Source organism: Bos javanicus, chromosome 19 (assembly GCF_032452875.1).
Source record: "Bos javanicus breed banteng chromosome 19, ARS-OSU_banteng_1.0, whole genome shotgun sequence".
Taxonomy (NCBI): domain Eukaryota; kingdom Metazoa; phylum Chordata; class Mammalia; order Artiodactyla; family Bovidae; genus Bos; species Bos javanicus.
This window is the reverse complement of record NC_083886.1, coordinates 51,553,001-51,567,972: the sequence shown is the minus strand read 5'-3', so window position 1 is coordinate 51,567,972 and position 14,972 is coordinate 51,553,001. Positions and strand designations below refer to the sequence as shown.

Genomic DNA, 14,972 nt, shown 5'->3' with positions numbered 1-14,972 from the left:
GTGGGCACTTTATCATTCTTTATCATTCATTCTCTTCCTTGGTGGCTCAGACGGTAAAGAATGTGCCTGCAATGCAGGAGACCCGGGTTCAATCCCGGGTGTGACCGGAAAAAAAAAAAAAAAGTTAAAAAGGTGAGACATGTTTATTATTCTTTTTTATTATGGAAAAGGGCAGAATCCTAGTAAGTGGGAGTAACTCATGTGAACAGCTGAGTGAGTGTTGTTCTGGGCCTTTCCCTGTGATCAGGAAGGAAGATCAGGTCAGGAGGATCCCCTGGAGAAGGGAATGGCAACCCACTCCAGTATTATTGCCCGGAGAATTCCATGGACAGGCCTGTAGCCCACAGGGTCACAAAGAGTCAGACACAGCTGAGTGACTAACATTTTCTTCTTCACTTTATAATTCTTTATCGTTCATTCTCTAATTAATTAATCAATACTTTATGTATTAATAAGGAAAATGATCAGAGTTGATCTTCCGCCTACTCACCAGGAAAGGCCCAGAACAACACTCACTCAGAATGTTCACATGAGCTACTCCCACTGCTTAGGATTCTGCCCTCTACCATAATAAAAAACGGTAATAAGCATGTCTCGTTTTTTAAAAACTTGTTTTTTGGCCACTCCGTGTGGCATGTGGAATCTTACTTTCTAACCAGGGATTGAATCTGTGCCCCTTGCATTGGAAACTCAGAGTCTTAAGGTAATAAGAAGCTGCCAGACTATTTTGCAGTGATGGTACCACCTTATTACCACTGACAGTGTAGGAGAGTTTGCATTGCTTCACATCGTTGCCTACACTTGGTAAGGTTGGTTTTATTAATTTTCGCCATTCTTCCAGTATTCTTATGGTTTTAATTTGCATTTCCCTGATGACTAGTGATATCAAACATCTCTCCTTGAGTATATGGATCATTCATATGTCTTCTCTTATGAAGTAGTTGTTCAAAGACTCTTGCCTATTTATTTTTTCATAACTTTTATCCATTTTTTTCCTTTTATGGTCTTCACTTTTGGGGTCCTGCAACCCAAAAGACACAAAGATAGTTTCGTTTCCTTTTCGGAAGCTTGATAGTTTCAGCTTTTATGTACAGCTCTATGATCTATCTCAAATTAATTTTTCTGTATGGTGAAAGATACAGGTCAGATTTCTCATTTCTGATTATGATGATCATTCAGATATCCAGTTATTCCAGCAGTTTATTGAGTAGACTTCCTAAAGAAAAACTTTCCCTACACACAACACTTCTGACACCCGATGTGTGGATTTTCCATACCAAGTAATTTCCAGTTCTCTGTGGACGCCAGGTGGGCTACGTACAATTTAATTCAGTTCTCACAGGAACTACCTGGAGTTACTGCAGGCCCCAGAGGTTGAGGGCCCCATCCCACAAGATTGCCCCCACTTCAGACACCAATTGTAAGCAGTAGGCCCACAGGGTCCCCATACTTAAACACTTCTATCCCGCGTGGCTACAAACAGGCGTTCCCATGACCCCCTCAGGTTCAATAATTTGATAAAATGGCTCACAAAGCCCAGCGAAATAGTTATGTTGATGGACTTATTATAGAGGACATTCTAAAGGATATAGCTCAACAGCCAGATGAGGAGATACAAGGGATACAGCCCAGAAGGGGCTTCAATGGAGCTTCTGCCCGTGTGGGATCAGAGTACCCCTCTCACATGCATGTATTCACTGACCTGGGAGCTCTCTGAATCCCATAATTTAGACTTTTATGGAAGTTTCATCATACAGTCATCTTTGATGAACAATCTTCAGTCCCTCTCCCAGAGGATAGTGGTGGGGCTAAAACTTTGGCATCTAACGCTGGCATGGTCTTTCTGGTGACCAGCCCCCATCCATGAGCTCGTCCAGAGTTGCCTCATGACAACAAAAGATGCTCCTATACTCAGGAAATTCCAAGAGATTTAAGAGCTCTGTGTCAGGAACCAGGGGCAGAGACCAAGTATATATTTATTACATCACACTGCCCTTTCCCTACAGAGCAACTTCGGCACCTCTGTTAAAACCAATTAATTGCATACGTGGAGGTCTGTTTCTGGACTTTCTATTGTGTTCCACTGGTCTGTCTACTCTTACACCAATGCCACACAATTTTGATTAGTATAGCTTTATGTTGATTTGAAAAACTATAGCTATACTGTATTTTATTAGCTTTTTGTTAAAAGCTGAATTAGAAAAGGCACGTTATATTCACTTGGTTACTATGGCTTTATTTTAATTTGTATTAATATAGCCATAAATCCTTCAAACTTAGTTCTTCTTTTTCAAGATCATCTTGATCCTTTGCACCTCTTAATGAATATCAGAATCAGCTTGTCCATTCCTACAAGCAAGCCAACTATGGATTTGAGTGGAATAATATAGATTCTATAGACCAGGCTATATAACAAACTTAGCAAATCAATATTAAAGAATACATTACTTTTGTTTAGTGATCTGTACCAATACAGTTAACTAAACCAATCAGGATGAACTTCAAGTTGGCAGGTTCTTCTCTGCATATAGGGGCTTCCCTGATAGCTCAGCTAGTAAAGAATCTGCCTGTAATGCAAGAGATGCCTGGTTTAATCCCTGGGTCAGGAAGATCCCCTGGAGAAGGAATAGGCTAGCCATTCTGGTATTCTTAGGTTTCCCTGGTCGCTCAGCTAGTAAAGAATCCATCTGCAATGCAGGAGGCCTGGGTTCGATCCCTGGGTAGGGAAGATCCCCATTCCATGGACTGTATAGCCCATGGGGTCACAAAGAGTTGGACACAACTGAGTGACTTTCACTTTCTTTTTCTTTTCTCTGCGTAGAGCATGGCAGTGAAAAAAACAGTATTCATAATCATGATGATAGGCGCCATGAGATCGTGAAATGGCTCCTGAATTGCCAAGAATATACATGTAAGGTTTTAATGTCAGGTTGTTGTGATTGCGTCACAATTATTTGAAACTTCACAGTCATATGATACATTTGTTTTATTTTACTGAAGTATATATAATTGATTTACAACATTGTGTTAATTTCTACTGTACAGCAAAGTAATTCAGTTATATAGAGACATACATTCTTTTTCCTATTCTTTTCCGTTATGGTTTATTACAGGGTATTGAATATAGTTCCCCAGACTGTACAGTGGGACCTTGTTGTTTATCCATCCTATATATAATAGTGTGCATCTGCTAATCACAAACTCCTAGCCCTCCCCTCCCCACCCTCCCTCCCCCTTGGCAGCCACAAGTCTGTTTTCTATGTCTGTGACTCTGTTTCACAGGTACGTTCATTTCTGTCACATATTAGGTTCCACATAGAAGTGATATCGTCATGATAAATTTCAGTCTCTCTACCAAGTGGACCTCAATTCAGCTCTATGGTTTGACAAATATATGGAATACCTACTACCTGCTTGCTACTGTGATGCTGAGATAGGAACATAAGAACAACCATATTCCTGCCTCAGAGTCAAGGGTGTTTGATCAAATGGAATATTTTTTAAAATTATTTACTTATTTGGCTGTGCTGGGTCATAGTTGTGGCACGTGGGATCTAGTTCCCTGACTGGGGATGGAACCCAGGCCCCCAGCATTGGGAGCACAGAGTCTTAACCACTGGACCACCAGGGAAGTCCCCAAATAGAATATTTCATTCATCTCAGAATCCTGGGTAGCAAAACGCTTATGGTAATATGAAATTTACTCCATAGTATTTGTATTTTTTATAAAGAAGACAGTCAGAAATGTGAAAAATAACATTTATTCAAGGTAACACCTTTTGAATTTCCAGTGCTGATTATCATCAGGGACATATTTTAATGAACATACCTTATATTTCCTCTGAAAGCTTGGCCAAGAGTATTTGTCTCCTCTCTGTACATTTTTTCCATGCAGTTCAAAGTGCTGTTTCCATCTTGTAGAGATGGACAGCCTACCCCCAGCCAAGGACAGAGATGAAAGCGGCACCCAGCAGCCCAGTCAGATGGATGGAGTGGCCTGATTTCCCGAGGCAGCTTCGTGCTGAGTGCCCATCACTGGGAGTGAGTCAGACATACAGCTCAAGGTCTGCAGTAACAGAGTCAGGGAGACAAGGCATATACCACAAACTCATGAAAAGTAACAGTACAGAAAGTAAGTAACGATACAAGGGAGGCAGTATGTTATTAATTGTCAGAGAACACAAGGTAGGAAGTCTGGGGCCCTGGAGAGCCTAGCAGAGTTGCCTCAGCACTGGAATACTTTGTGCAAGAAGCAGGAACTGGATAGGTGGGGGGAGGGTGCTGGGTACAGGCAGCTGATGAACAAAGGTGGAATGCAGGGATCAACGGGCAAGTGGCGGTTAGGGTAGAGCTGGATGCAGGCAGTGCCAAGGGACTGGTGGGCACAGGTCCTCCAGGCCACCTGGGAGTAGTGGGAAGAATTGGGAAAGTTGGGCAGGAGCTGGACAGGGAGGAAACAGACTGCTGGGTCTGGCTTCCCTCTGGTGTCTAACCATGAGCTTCTGAAGGCTTTTCCGTAGGAAAAGTTATGAAACCCGGTGTTACATTCTCAAGATCACAGGACTTCTCATCACAAATTGTTCATATTATTCTGTTAGAAACCAGTTCCAGTGCTGGTGAGTACTCTGAATTTTTGTTTCTGAAAGAGTATCAAAGTTCATGATTATTTTACTGTCAGTACACATCCTCTCTATTGTGAAGGGCACACAGGAAGCCTTGTTTTTGTTTCTCCAGTGAAGTAATGAAGGGCAGACTGGCTCTGCTGACATGGGCAAGTTAGTCAATCTCTCTGCCTCCTAGGAGTAATACGCAGGCAGTCAGAGCTTCTGTCAGTCAGAGGTGTATCGTGAGGATGGCCCGAGCCAGTATCGAGACAGTCCTTAGAGATGTACCTGGCATGCAGAGAGCTGCAGGAGGGTTTACTGACCGAATCACAGACAATTCTGATAGCACTTTCCCCTGTCAGGACAGCTCGGATAGAAACACTGGAAGTTTCAGGCCTTATTCGAATCTTTTCTTCTAGAAAGAGGGTTTTCAAGAGGGGTAGCCCCAGAGCTCCCTCAGAATGGAGGGTTTGAGCTGGAAGAGGCTTATGAGAGCAGCCAGTGCGGGGCCCCTTTTGCAGGTGAGGAAACTGAGAATGTGGCCTCGTGGAGCAGCAGCCTCTGAATGGCTCCCTGGCTGTCTCTCCCCTCAGGCAGGGGCCTCCTCCCACCTCTGGGCTGCTGCCCTTGATCTTTGCCCAGAGGTCACGTCCCTCAGGCCTCAGGTCAGAGGTGTCCGCCCCCCCCCCACCCTCCTGCCTGCCTCTTCGTCCCCTCACTCTGCTCTCTGTGCTGCTCCCTGGCTGTGCCTGTAAGTGCTCGTGCGTGCACTGTGGCTCCTCCATAAGCCTCACCAGGCAGGGGGCCTGTGGTCGTGCTCTCTTCCGGCACTTGTGTCCGGCATGGACACAGCTCCTGGATGAAAGAACAAAGCTTTGGAAGCCCTGGTTCGGGTATGTCTCCTTCACATCTCTTCCTTCCACGGCTCAATGTAAAGAGCAGCAATGCGGCCAGACCCTGAGAGCATCTCCTGGGTGCTGCTCCTCCATCTCAATGGGTGTTCTTTCACATCTCAATGGTCCTTCTTTCACACAGGCTGGAACGTGGCAGCCGGGGCCTGCTTACTGTTCTCTGTCCAACCCTGTCCTGTGCCTGGTACCCAGCAGGTGTTCACCGAGCACTTGGAATGGATGGTGCAAGCCCCCTCTGATCTGGAGCCAGTGTCTGTAATCGCTTTACTTCTCAGAACCATGCGGTAGTTAGCATTTCCACTTGCCGGGCACTGTCCATCTTTTCATCAAGGAGGTTTATGTCTACATAGTAGGGATATCCTTGAGACACATCAGTGCAATGGGACAAGCTCACCCTCTTTTTACCGTCTGGCTTGGGTTCCCTGCGTGAGGTGGATACTCTCTGTTGATGGGAAAAAAAAAGAAAAGCAAGTGAACGTTTCTAGTGAGCGGCCTTACGTAAGTTCAACAGCACGCAGCACAAACTCCGAACTCAGGTCAGTTATACTTGATGGGATGCTCTTTCTTTGGATCAATTGTGCTTTGTTTGTGAATGAAAGGTTTCCCCCCTTATTATTTCCATTCTTGTCTCATCACAACCTAAAATCTCTCCCAAGTATGAGACTTCAACGAAAACGACATTTCTTCTGTCTAGGATACTCTGCCACACTTATGGCTCAAAGCAGTGTGAACCCCCAGGGGTTTGTACTATAACCACAAACACATCTACGGCAATGAGACAGGCAGATGTCGAATTCAGAGGGATACGTTAATTTCCATTTCTTTAGAATGGGTTGTTACACAGAGAACCCCAAGCGCCTGGCTCTGCGAGCGGAGCCGATCTGCGGCCCTCGAGGCTTCCCGCTCCCACCGCGCCCTTGGCATCCCGGATGCTGGTCCGCGCCCTTGCACCCCTCCCCGTATCCCTTCCCGCGCCCCCGTGGACCCTCCCCATCCTCCTCCCTGCGGACCCTCACCCCTCCCCCTCCCCACCACCCCGCAGACACTCACGCTGGGATCTCACAGCTACTGCAACCGTGGAAACGCCTGGATTTCAGCTGCCAGCACGCGGCAGGCTCCGGCCAAGCCTGAGTGTGCGCGCGTGACAGCAGCTGCAAAGCGCTGGGCCGGGTGAGGCGCATGCGGGCCCCCACCGCTTGCCCGCGCCGACCTTGACCCCAGCCCGGCTCCCGCCTCCGCCCCACGCGCGGCACTGCGCGCTGCGGTGCCGCGCGTCGGCTCCGCGGCCTCCGTGTTCCATCCCGGGTTTTCCAGACCGCCCGGAGCCGCGCCTGCGTCGGGCGCCGCGGCCGACGTGCAAGCGCACGGCCGGCGTGCCTCGCTATTGGTCGGCCGCCGGTAGCCCCACTGCCGTGCACCGCCCCTATAGGCGGGCGCGGCCGTCAGTCACCGGCCCGGCGCCGGCCCGCGGCGCGCCGCGCGTGTCCCGCCCCTCGCCGCCGCTCGTCGCTCGCCGGCCGGCGGCCTCGCTCGGCCCTCAGCTCCGTGGCGGCGGCGGAAGGCGGCCCGGGCCCTCGCAGGCCCATGGCGGCGGCCGCGGCGCTCCCGGGCGCGGGGGGGCCTCCCGCGGGCGGCGGGGCCGGGGGTGGCGGGGGCGCGGGCGGCGGGTCGCCGCCGGGCGGCTGGGCCGTGGCGCGCCTCGAGGGCCGCGAGTTCGAGTACCTGATGAAGAAGCGCTCGGTGACCATCGGGCGCAACTCGTCGCAGGGCTCGGTGGACGTGAGCATGGGCCACTCGAGCTTCATCTCGCGGCGCCACCTCGAGATCTTCACGCCCCCGGGCGGTGGCGGCCATGGCGGGGCGGCCCCGGAGCCGTCGGCGCAGCCCGGGCCCGACGCGGGCGGCGACTTCTACCTGCGCTGCCTCGGCAAGAACGGCGTGTTCGTGGACGGGGTGTTCCAAAGGCGCGGGGCGCCGCCGCTGCAGCTGCCGCGCGTGTGAGTGGGGCCAGGGCCAGGGCCTGGGGACGCAGGCGGGGGTGCGGCCTGGCCGGCGGGACTCGGACCCCGACTACCGACTCTCAATCCACTCTGACCCACGATCCCCTACCCCTACCCACTACCGGGAGGGACTCAGCCCCCCGCCAGCGAACCTCGCCTAGTCCTAGCCACCAGTAGGGCACAGTCAGAACCCAGAGACTCTAAACCTCATTCCGACCCCGAGCCCTTGTCCATCCTCCCACAACCAGGACCTAGATCTCGATATCTGGCCTTGTTCTTCCCTACGATCAGACCAAGACCCTGATTCCATCAACCTGGCAGGATCCCAGTCCGTGACCCCAGTGTCCCGGCTTCATCCTTAGTACCCACGGCCAAAGCGCAGACTACAGTCCCAGCCCGGGACCCCCCACCCTCGCCTTCCCAAAGCTGGAGGCTCAGGCAGCTGTCCACGTGGGCTGAGGTTTTCTGGGGTTCTCTGTGCAGTTCTGAGAATATGCACAATATTTTTCATAACTAGCATGTTAGGTAGTGTGGATTAGAAACGTTGGTCTGGTTGGTGGAACTGCCCAAAACAAAAATCTGTATGTTTTTGACTGATGATGGATTATCTGTTACTTTTTGTTCTACCTGTTTTCAGTAGTGTATTATTTCAAGCCTGTGTTTTTTAAGCTGCCAAGGACTTCTTTTTCTTACTGTGTTTTTTGTAGCCTAGAAAGTGAAAGCTCTTGAAGAAGCATGATGAATTTAAAAATCTGTGCTAAACCCTAAATTTTTGGGAAAACTAGGTACTTTCAACATAACTTTTTGGAAAATCATTTAATTACTTAGAGATTATTATAAGGTCATATAGAGTGTAATTAAGTGAGCTTCGTGGGGAACTATCAGTCCCACTACAGAGCATTTCAGCTTGGTTCTCTGATTTTGTGAGGTTAGCCTTTAGTCTACTTGAAAAACAAACTTGCTGTCTAGGAAATGGTAATTATTCTTCAGGGAATTATAGATTGTTTCTAAGTAGAACCTTTTTCCACAGACTGAAAATTTTGACTGCTTTTGGTTGTTGGAGATGGGGTAAGATTTGTTGCTTTCTTTATTCCTCGATTTTTGTACACATGTGCTGTTACTGCTTAGCCTGGAAAGCTGTACCAGCTAATTCTTTAAACCTTGATGGGAGCATTTCAAATAATGTTATTTTTCAAACCAGAATACTGTTTGTGTGTATTTATGCTATAGAGCACCTGAAATCAATGATAGAGGTCTGACAGCTGCTTCTTAGTTAGGCACTTTGTTTTTTGCAAATAACTTAGTGTCATAACAAAGGGTATTATTATATTTTTACTCTAAGAAGTTAGAGATTTTTAAAGAAAATTGTATTTTTGCCATTCAACCAGAACCATTTATTTGTGTTGACATACCAAACGTGGAAATAAATGGACTTTCTGTGCTACTGCTAACTCACTTCAGTCGTGTCCGACTCTGTGCGACACCATAGACGGCAGCCCACCAGGCTCCCCCATCCCTGGGATTCTCCAGGCAAGAACACTGGAGTGGGTTGCCATTTCCTTCTCCAGTGCATGAAAGTGAAAAGTGAAAGTGAAGTTGCTCAGTTGTGTCCGACCCTCAGCGACCCCATGGACTGCAGCCTTCCAGGCTCCTCCATCCATGGGATTTTCCAGGCAAGAGTACTGGAGTGGGGTGCCATTGCCTTCTCCAGGACTTTCTGTGAGGAGGCAGAATTCAGACTTTTGAGGGGTGGAGTGAGCCTTTAAATGAGATGATTAAGAAAGGCAGTGGGGGTAGAGGTCAGGCCTCTGGCCTTTATCTCCTGCTCTTGCACAGGGAAGAGTCCATGGCCCACCCAGGCTGCCACCTGCCCTGGACTTCTTATGGCCCTGGGAACCTGTGCCCATACTGACAGAGGGGAGTGGGTTTTTTCATGAAAGGGGTTTTGGCATTTTTATAGTGTGAGATGAGTAGGTAACTGTTAGGATTTTGCAGTACCTCCCTTTTTGTAAGGCATTATTTCTAAATTGTTGGGGCTTCCCTCATAGCTCAGTTGGTAAGGAATCCGCCTGCAATGAGGGAAACCTGGGTTTGATCCCTGGGTTGGAAGGGAAAGGTTACCCACTCCAGTATTCTGGCCTGGAGAATTCCATGGACTGTACAGTCCATGGGGTCGCAAAGAGTCGGACATGACTGAAAGACTTTCACGTCACTTTATTTCTAAATTGTTAGTGTAAGGGATAACAGATACAGGTTAATGGAAGAAACTGTAAAGATGATTGGTGCTAGCCAAATGCAGACAAACTGTTAAAAAAAATTTTTTTTTTAATTAAAGTCAGTTTTATGTTCTAAATGTTTTTAACATTGAAAAATCAAATTATATTCATTTGAAAGCACCTGTAACTTAGAGTGACTAGGTATGCAGTGGTCTTGGTTTCCCCTGACCAGGGGTCAAACCCGTACCCCCTGCAGTGGAAATGTGGAGTCTTAACCACTGAATCACTAGGGAAGTCCCCAGAGGTTGAAATATTCTTATTGCTTATTTCAGACTTGCTTACTGGATTGAAAAATCACTGAGGAGTTTTAAAAATATGACAATCTCTGGATGGTCTCTTATTTGAATAATTTTATTCCATCTTTAAAATGAATTTGCACTTTATGGTATTTAAAATTTATATACAGAAAATTTAGAAGAGTATATAAGCAGTTTAGACTTGAAGTATGGTTCACTATTTTATTAAAATACTAAATATTAATTTGGGAGGAATAGAGGAAGATGAGGCCTGTGATCCTGTGTGTTGGCTGTCATGAGTATTTTAAATGGTTTGGATAAGATCTAAGTACAAGCACCTTCTCCATGGTGTTTGTAAGTTCCATACATAGTGTGGACTGGTGTGTGAGTGGGTGTGTTGGGGGTAGGGGGAGTAAGCTGAACACATGAAGAGTTGCAAGCGTGTGGTTTTCCACAAGAAAAGTAATTTCCAAAAATCCTTGATTTGCAACCAAGTATGCAGGGCTGGGTGTTCAGAAATGCAATTTTTTCCTCCCCAGGAGCATCTGACTTGTTGGAAGTTCAGCTCTTATTGGGACCGGGAGAGGGGGTTGTCTGTGGAGCTCTGGGCCAGGTTCCTGAAGTGGGCATGTGGAGTGGCCTTGCAGGTGTGACTGCGGCCAGCTGCCTGGTGCTGGAGAGGTAGAACTCAGGCTGGAAAGGATTTAGGGGACAGGTTTGTGAAGTGTGAAGTTGCCTAGGCCTGGTAGGAGAGCATTTCCACAGTGGTCAGCGAGAGAATGAAGTTTTGTGGTTTTTTTTTTTGAGGAACAGGATCCCTGTTTGTCTAAGGACCTGGTCTGGCACCTGAGTGAGTAGTAAAGTGTTCTAGGAAGATCTGTTAGGCAGGAAAGTCTGGGTTTGCTGTTGTTGCTCTTCTTGTGGCCATGGTAGCAAACTGAGTAGAACTGATAAATAAAAATAAGCAACTCTTTAACATTTGTGTGTACTTTGAAATGTCAAGTGAATTTGGTGTATTTTTTAAGTTTTTATTGACTTTATTACAATTTAGTTGCTTATTTTTCTTTTTTACATTTGTTTGGTCTCCAGGCATGTGGGAACTTAGCTCCCAGACCAGGGATCAAACCTGCACCCCTTGCATTAGAAGGTGAAGTCTTAACCACTGGACCACCAGGGAAGTCCCTAATGTATTTTTTAATCAGTAAGATCCTAAATATCTAATAGCCAGACTTATAAAGATATTTAATAGGCAGAATTGCCATTGTACCTATTTAGAAAAGTGACCCTGTTTCTATGCTGCATTAACTGCCTATCAGTTGGTGATACAACACCACCTCCTCTTTCTTATGTGGCATGTTTTAACTTGCAGATGAAGTTTGGTAATGTCACACTGGAAAACTTTCTCATTAAATCACAGAGAGCTTCCTCTTAGGTGAGGATAGGAGAGAACTGAGTAAACAGTGACTTCTGGAGCTTTGCAGGTGAGGACTCCCAAGAAAAACTGAAGGATCTCACAGTGACTCTGTCCTGCTTAGATGATAGGGATTGGGCAGAATGAAGGTTCCCAGAGAATACCAGTACCTGAAAGAAGGAAATAGGAAGGGGAGGGCCGAGAGAGGAGAGCTGTGGGAAAGGGACCATGACTTGCACTGTCACCCTTCATGGGAAGCCATGGGCTTGGTGATTAGAGTGTTTTGCGGGGTGAGGAAGGAGACAGGGTGTGGACTCCTGGGGGACGAGAGGGAGAGAGTGGAGGTGTGAGAAGTGGTTGTGGGGAGGGGATGGATATTAAAAGAAGGACGGAGGTGAGATTAGGGTTAGAAGGAGGGTAAACCATGTGGATCGCTAGGGTGAAGTGGGTGGGGGAAACTGCTGGGAGATGTAGCCAAGGTGCAAAGACTGGACAGATGACGTGTGGAGAATAGAGTTCCCAGTAGGAGATGATAAAATGAGGAGGTCTTCTTTGGAGACCTAAGCAGAGCCATTAGTGAGGTCTGGCATGTTTTCTTGTCTCAGGGCTGCCAGATTGGCTGAAACACCTTCATTTTATCCCTTGAGCCTCTGATCAGCTTGTGGGTAGAGCTAAGAGCTGGGGCCCCGGATTGCTGGAGTCCCCAGAAGTGGGCACCATGTAATGGCAAGTCTATGGCAGAGCAGAGGCGCTTTGCACTTTATAAAGCGCTCAGTGTACAAACTAGGTGCTTTTAGGAGCCACTGCGTATTTTCTACAAGCTGCAGTGTTTATTCATTTGGCAAATTGAGACACACTTTTATCATCCCTGACTTGTAGACATTGGGAACATAGTGCAGCCATTTTAGCATAAAGCTTTCTTTACTATGTTAAAGATAACCCAATAACCAGCTTGCTTGTACTTTACTAGTGCTTAGTAATTTTTGTAGTGGTAGAACTCTGGTCATTTAAAATGTTTACTTAAGGAGTAGCTTTTGATTTTTAAATAGTTTGAATTTCTAACACATTTTGAGAAACAGGGCTACCTGATGGGACCTGTCGCCTGTAGTGGTTATTTGTGTGCAACCAATTGTATCAGGAGAAAGCAAGAATGGGCACTGGGGCTGGACAGACGAGTCAGATTCCAGCCCTGCTGCTTAACCTGCTTTAGTTCCTCACTTTTAACAGGGATAATAACTGACCTTGTGTGGCATAATCAGCGCCAGGCCTGTGCCCTTGCCCTTGCTAGACATCAGGGGCTGCTTGTATTTTATCACAGTGTCCTGGTATGGAGGGGCCTGTGGAGATCTAATGTCACAGGAAATGTGACATGGTGAAAATGTCCTCAAGGGGCCAGCACTCTCCAACTTGCTCACAGCTCCACACATGTGCATGCAGTAGACTGATCAAAGGCCTCTGGGAATAGTGAGCTAAGTTTGAAATTTCTTTAACTGAGAAAAGTTGTCTTTCCCCCAGGACCTGAGGATAAAGCCAGGCTGACCCAGAAGAGGTCTGTTTCAGGGTACCCTGTCTCCTAGAGCCTCCGTTCTGGTTCCACCCCACTCCAGTATGTCAACTTCACCACAGACCTTCCCTGTTTCAGGGGGAAAGAAAAAGTGCTCTGCCTTGGGGCCAAGTCAGGAAAGGGAACTGGTTAAAAGTCATGTCCTGTTTGTGGTCTGATTTGAAGAATTCTTGTTCTTTAATGCCATTGGCCAAACTGTTATTTGGTTAATGAAGGGTGGCTTCTCTGTCCAATCAAAGAACTTTGCAATTTACTGTTTTTCTTTTTAAAATTGCCTTTTTATTGAAGTGTAACAAACCATATATACTTTTGAAATCTAGGCCACGGTCTCTTTATTTCTTGTTTGTTTATATTCTTGGCTGTGCTGGGTCTTCATTGCTGCGAGGGCTTTCTTGTTATGGTGAATGGGGGCTGCCCTTTAGTTGCCCTCTGCAGGCTTGTCATTGCGGTGGCTTCTCTTGTTACAGAGCACAGGCTCTGGGTGCTTGGGCTCAGTAGTTGCAGAGCGCAGGCTTAGTTGCTCTGCAGCATGTGAAAATTTCCCAGACCAGGGATCAAACCCATGTCCCTTGCACTGGAAGGCAGATTATCAACCACTGGACCGCCAGGGAAGTCCATGCTGTCTTTCTTAAAGGCAGAGGGGACCTGAAGCTGGGCTCCCCTGCAGGCCTCAGAGGGGAGGCCTCAAAGGCCTCAATGTCTGTGCTTTTCAGACATTCAGAAGTGCTCTGGACCCAGTAGAAGTGGTAGGTCAAGGAGCCCATTCTGGAAGGCAAGGTTAAATGGTAATGTTCCCTCCTCATCACCTTGTGCTGCAGCTTGTCTTCTTGCTTGACTTTTTCCCCTGTTGGTCCTCCAGGGTAGGGAAGGTCCTACTTGTGTTTGTATCCTTTGGTAATGGCACGTAACCATCGTTACTTGATACATATATGTGTGTGCTTGTTGGCTACTGATTTAGGGCATGACTATTGTTTTAATATTCTCAGATGTTGATCATTTAGTGACAGGGTTCTCGTTAGATATGGTTCCCTCACTTATGGTCCCCTGTTCATCAGCAGGTCTCATCTAGATCCACAGTTGCAGAAGCACAGTATAGCTTCATAATTGGTGGAAATATTCCAGAAGATGAGACTATAGAGTAACAGGAAATTTTTCCATTGTGAAAATTCAGCAATTCTTGTTTTGCTGAGGAAAAACTTATTTTTTTTTAATGGAAAAAAAAAGGGGTTTCTAAAATAAGGAAGCTTTTAAAAATAGTATTCTTTTTTTTAATTTGGGGGTGTTGAGTCTTCATTGTAGTACATGGGCTTAATTGTTGCTCTGCAGCATGTGGGATCTTGGTTCCCCAGTCAGGGATCGAACCTGCATCCCTTGCATTGGAAGGTGGACTCTTAACCACCAGGAAGTCCCTAAAATAAGGAAGCTTTTAGCATCTTGGATGGTATTCTTATCTGTTTAACATTTTTGTGTAGCTCCTGCTTTCTTTTATGTTTGGATTTTGGAGAATTTTGTGCACAGTCACTCAGTCGTGTCTGATTCTTTGCGACCCTATGGACTGTAGCCTGCCAGACTCCTCTGGTCCTTGGGTTATCTTGGCAAGAATACTGGAGTGGGTTGCTGTTTCCTCCTGCAGAGGATCTTCCTGACCCAGGGATAGAATCTGCGGCTCCTGCATTGGCAGGCAGATTCTTTACCACTGAGCCGCCTGAGAAGCCCTTGGAGCAGTTTACAGTATCTTAAATAATAATACAGTAAGTCAGCTCCCACTTCTAGTCCCAGTTTTTAATGAGGATTGTTTGAATTTGCTAATGAAACACAATATGTCAGGACAGGTTGAATGCACGCATTGCCATTCTGTGATTCGAAGCAGCTTGAGCACCACGACAAGGTGTTACTGCCGTCATCCCGGGAAACAGCTGCGGGGAGATTAGAAGGCACCTCGTGGGAAGCTGCCTTGCCTAGCATGCCTC

General features: G+C 47.0%; 1 protein-coding gene, 1 long non-coding RNA gene and 1 other non-coding gene across 3 annotated transcripts in view; 1 reads left to right on the top strand and 2 right to left on the bottom strand.

Moving 5' to 3' along the window:
• Positions 1–2,968: 2,968 nt before the first annotated feature.
• LOC133232703 (uncharacterized) lies at positions 2,969–6,954 on the bottom strand. Its single transcript, XR_009731436.1, has 2 exons — positions 6,566–6,954; positions 2,969–5,957 (listed from the first exon to the last, which is right to left on the bottom strand). It is a non-coding gene; the product is annotated as an uncharacterized LOC133232703 (long non-coding RNA).
• Positions 3,559–3,631, bottom strand: TRNAG-CCC (transfer RNA glycine (anticodon CCC)). The gene has a single exon. It is a non-coding gene; the product is annotated as a tRNA-Gly (tRNA).
• A 67-nt stretch (positions 6,955–7,021) lies between the features above and the next one.
• FOXK2 (forkhead box K2) overlaps positions 7,022–14,972 on the top strand; it is a 53,079-nt gene continuing 45,128 nt past the window's right edge. The window contains exon 1 of the mRNA XM_061392440.1: positions 7,022–7,512. Coding sequence (XP_061248424.1) covers positions 7,100–7,512 — 413 coding nt within the window. The 5' untranslated portion in view covers positions 7,022–7,099. The remainder of the gene's footprint in view (positions 7,513–14,972) is intronic.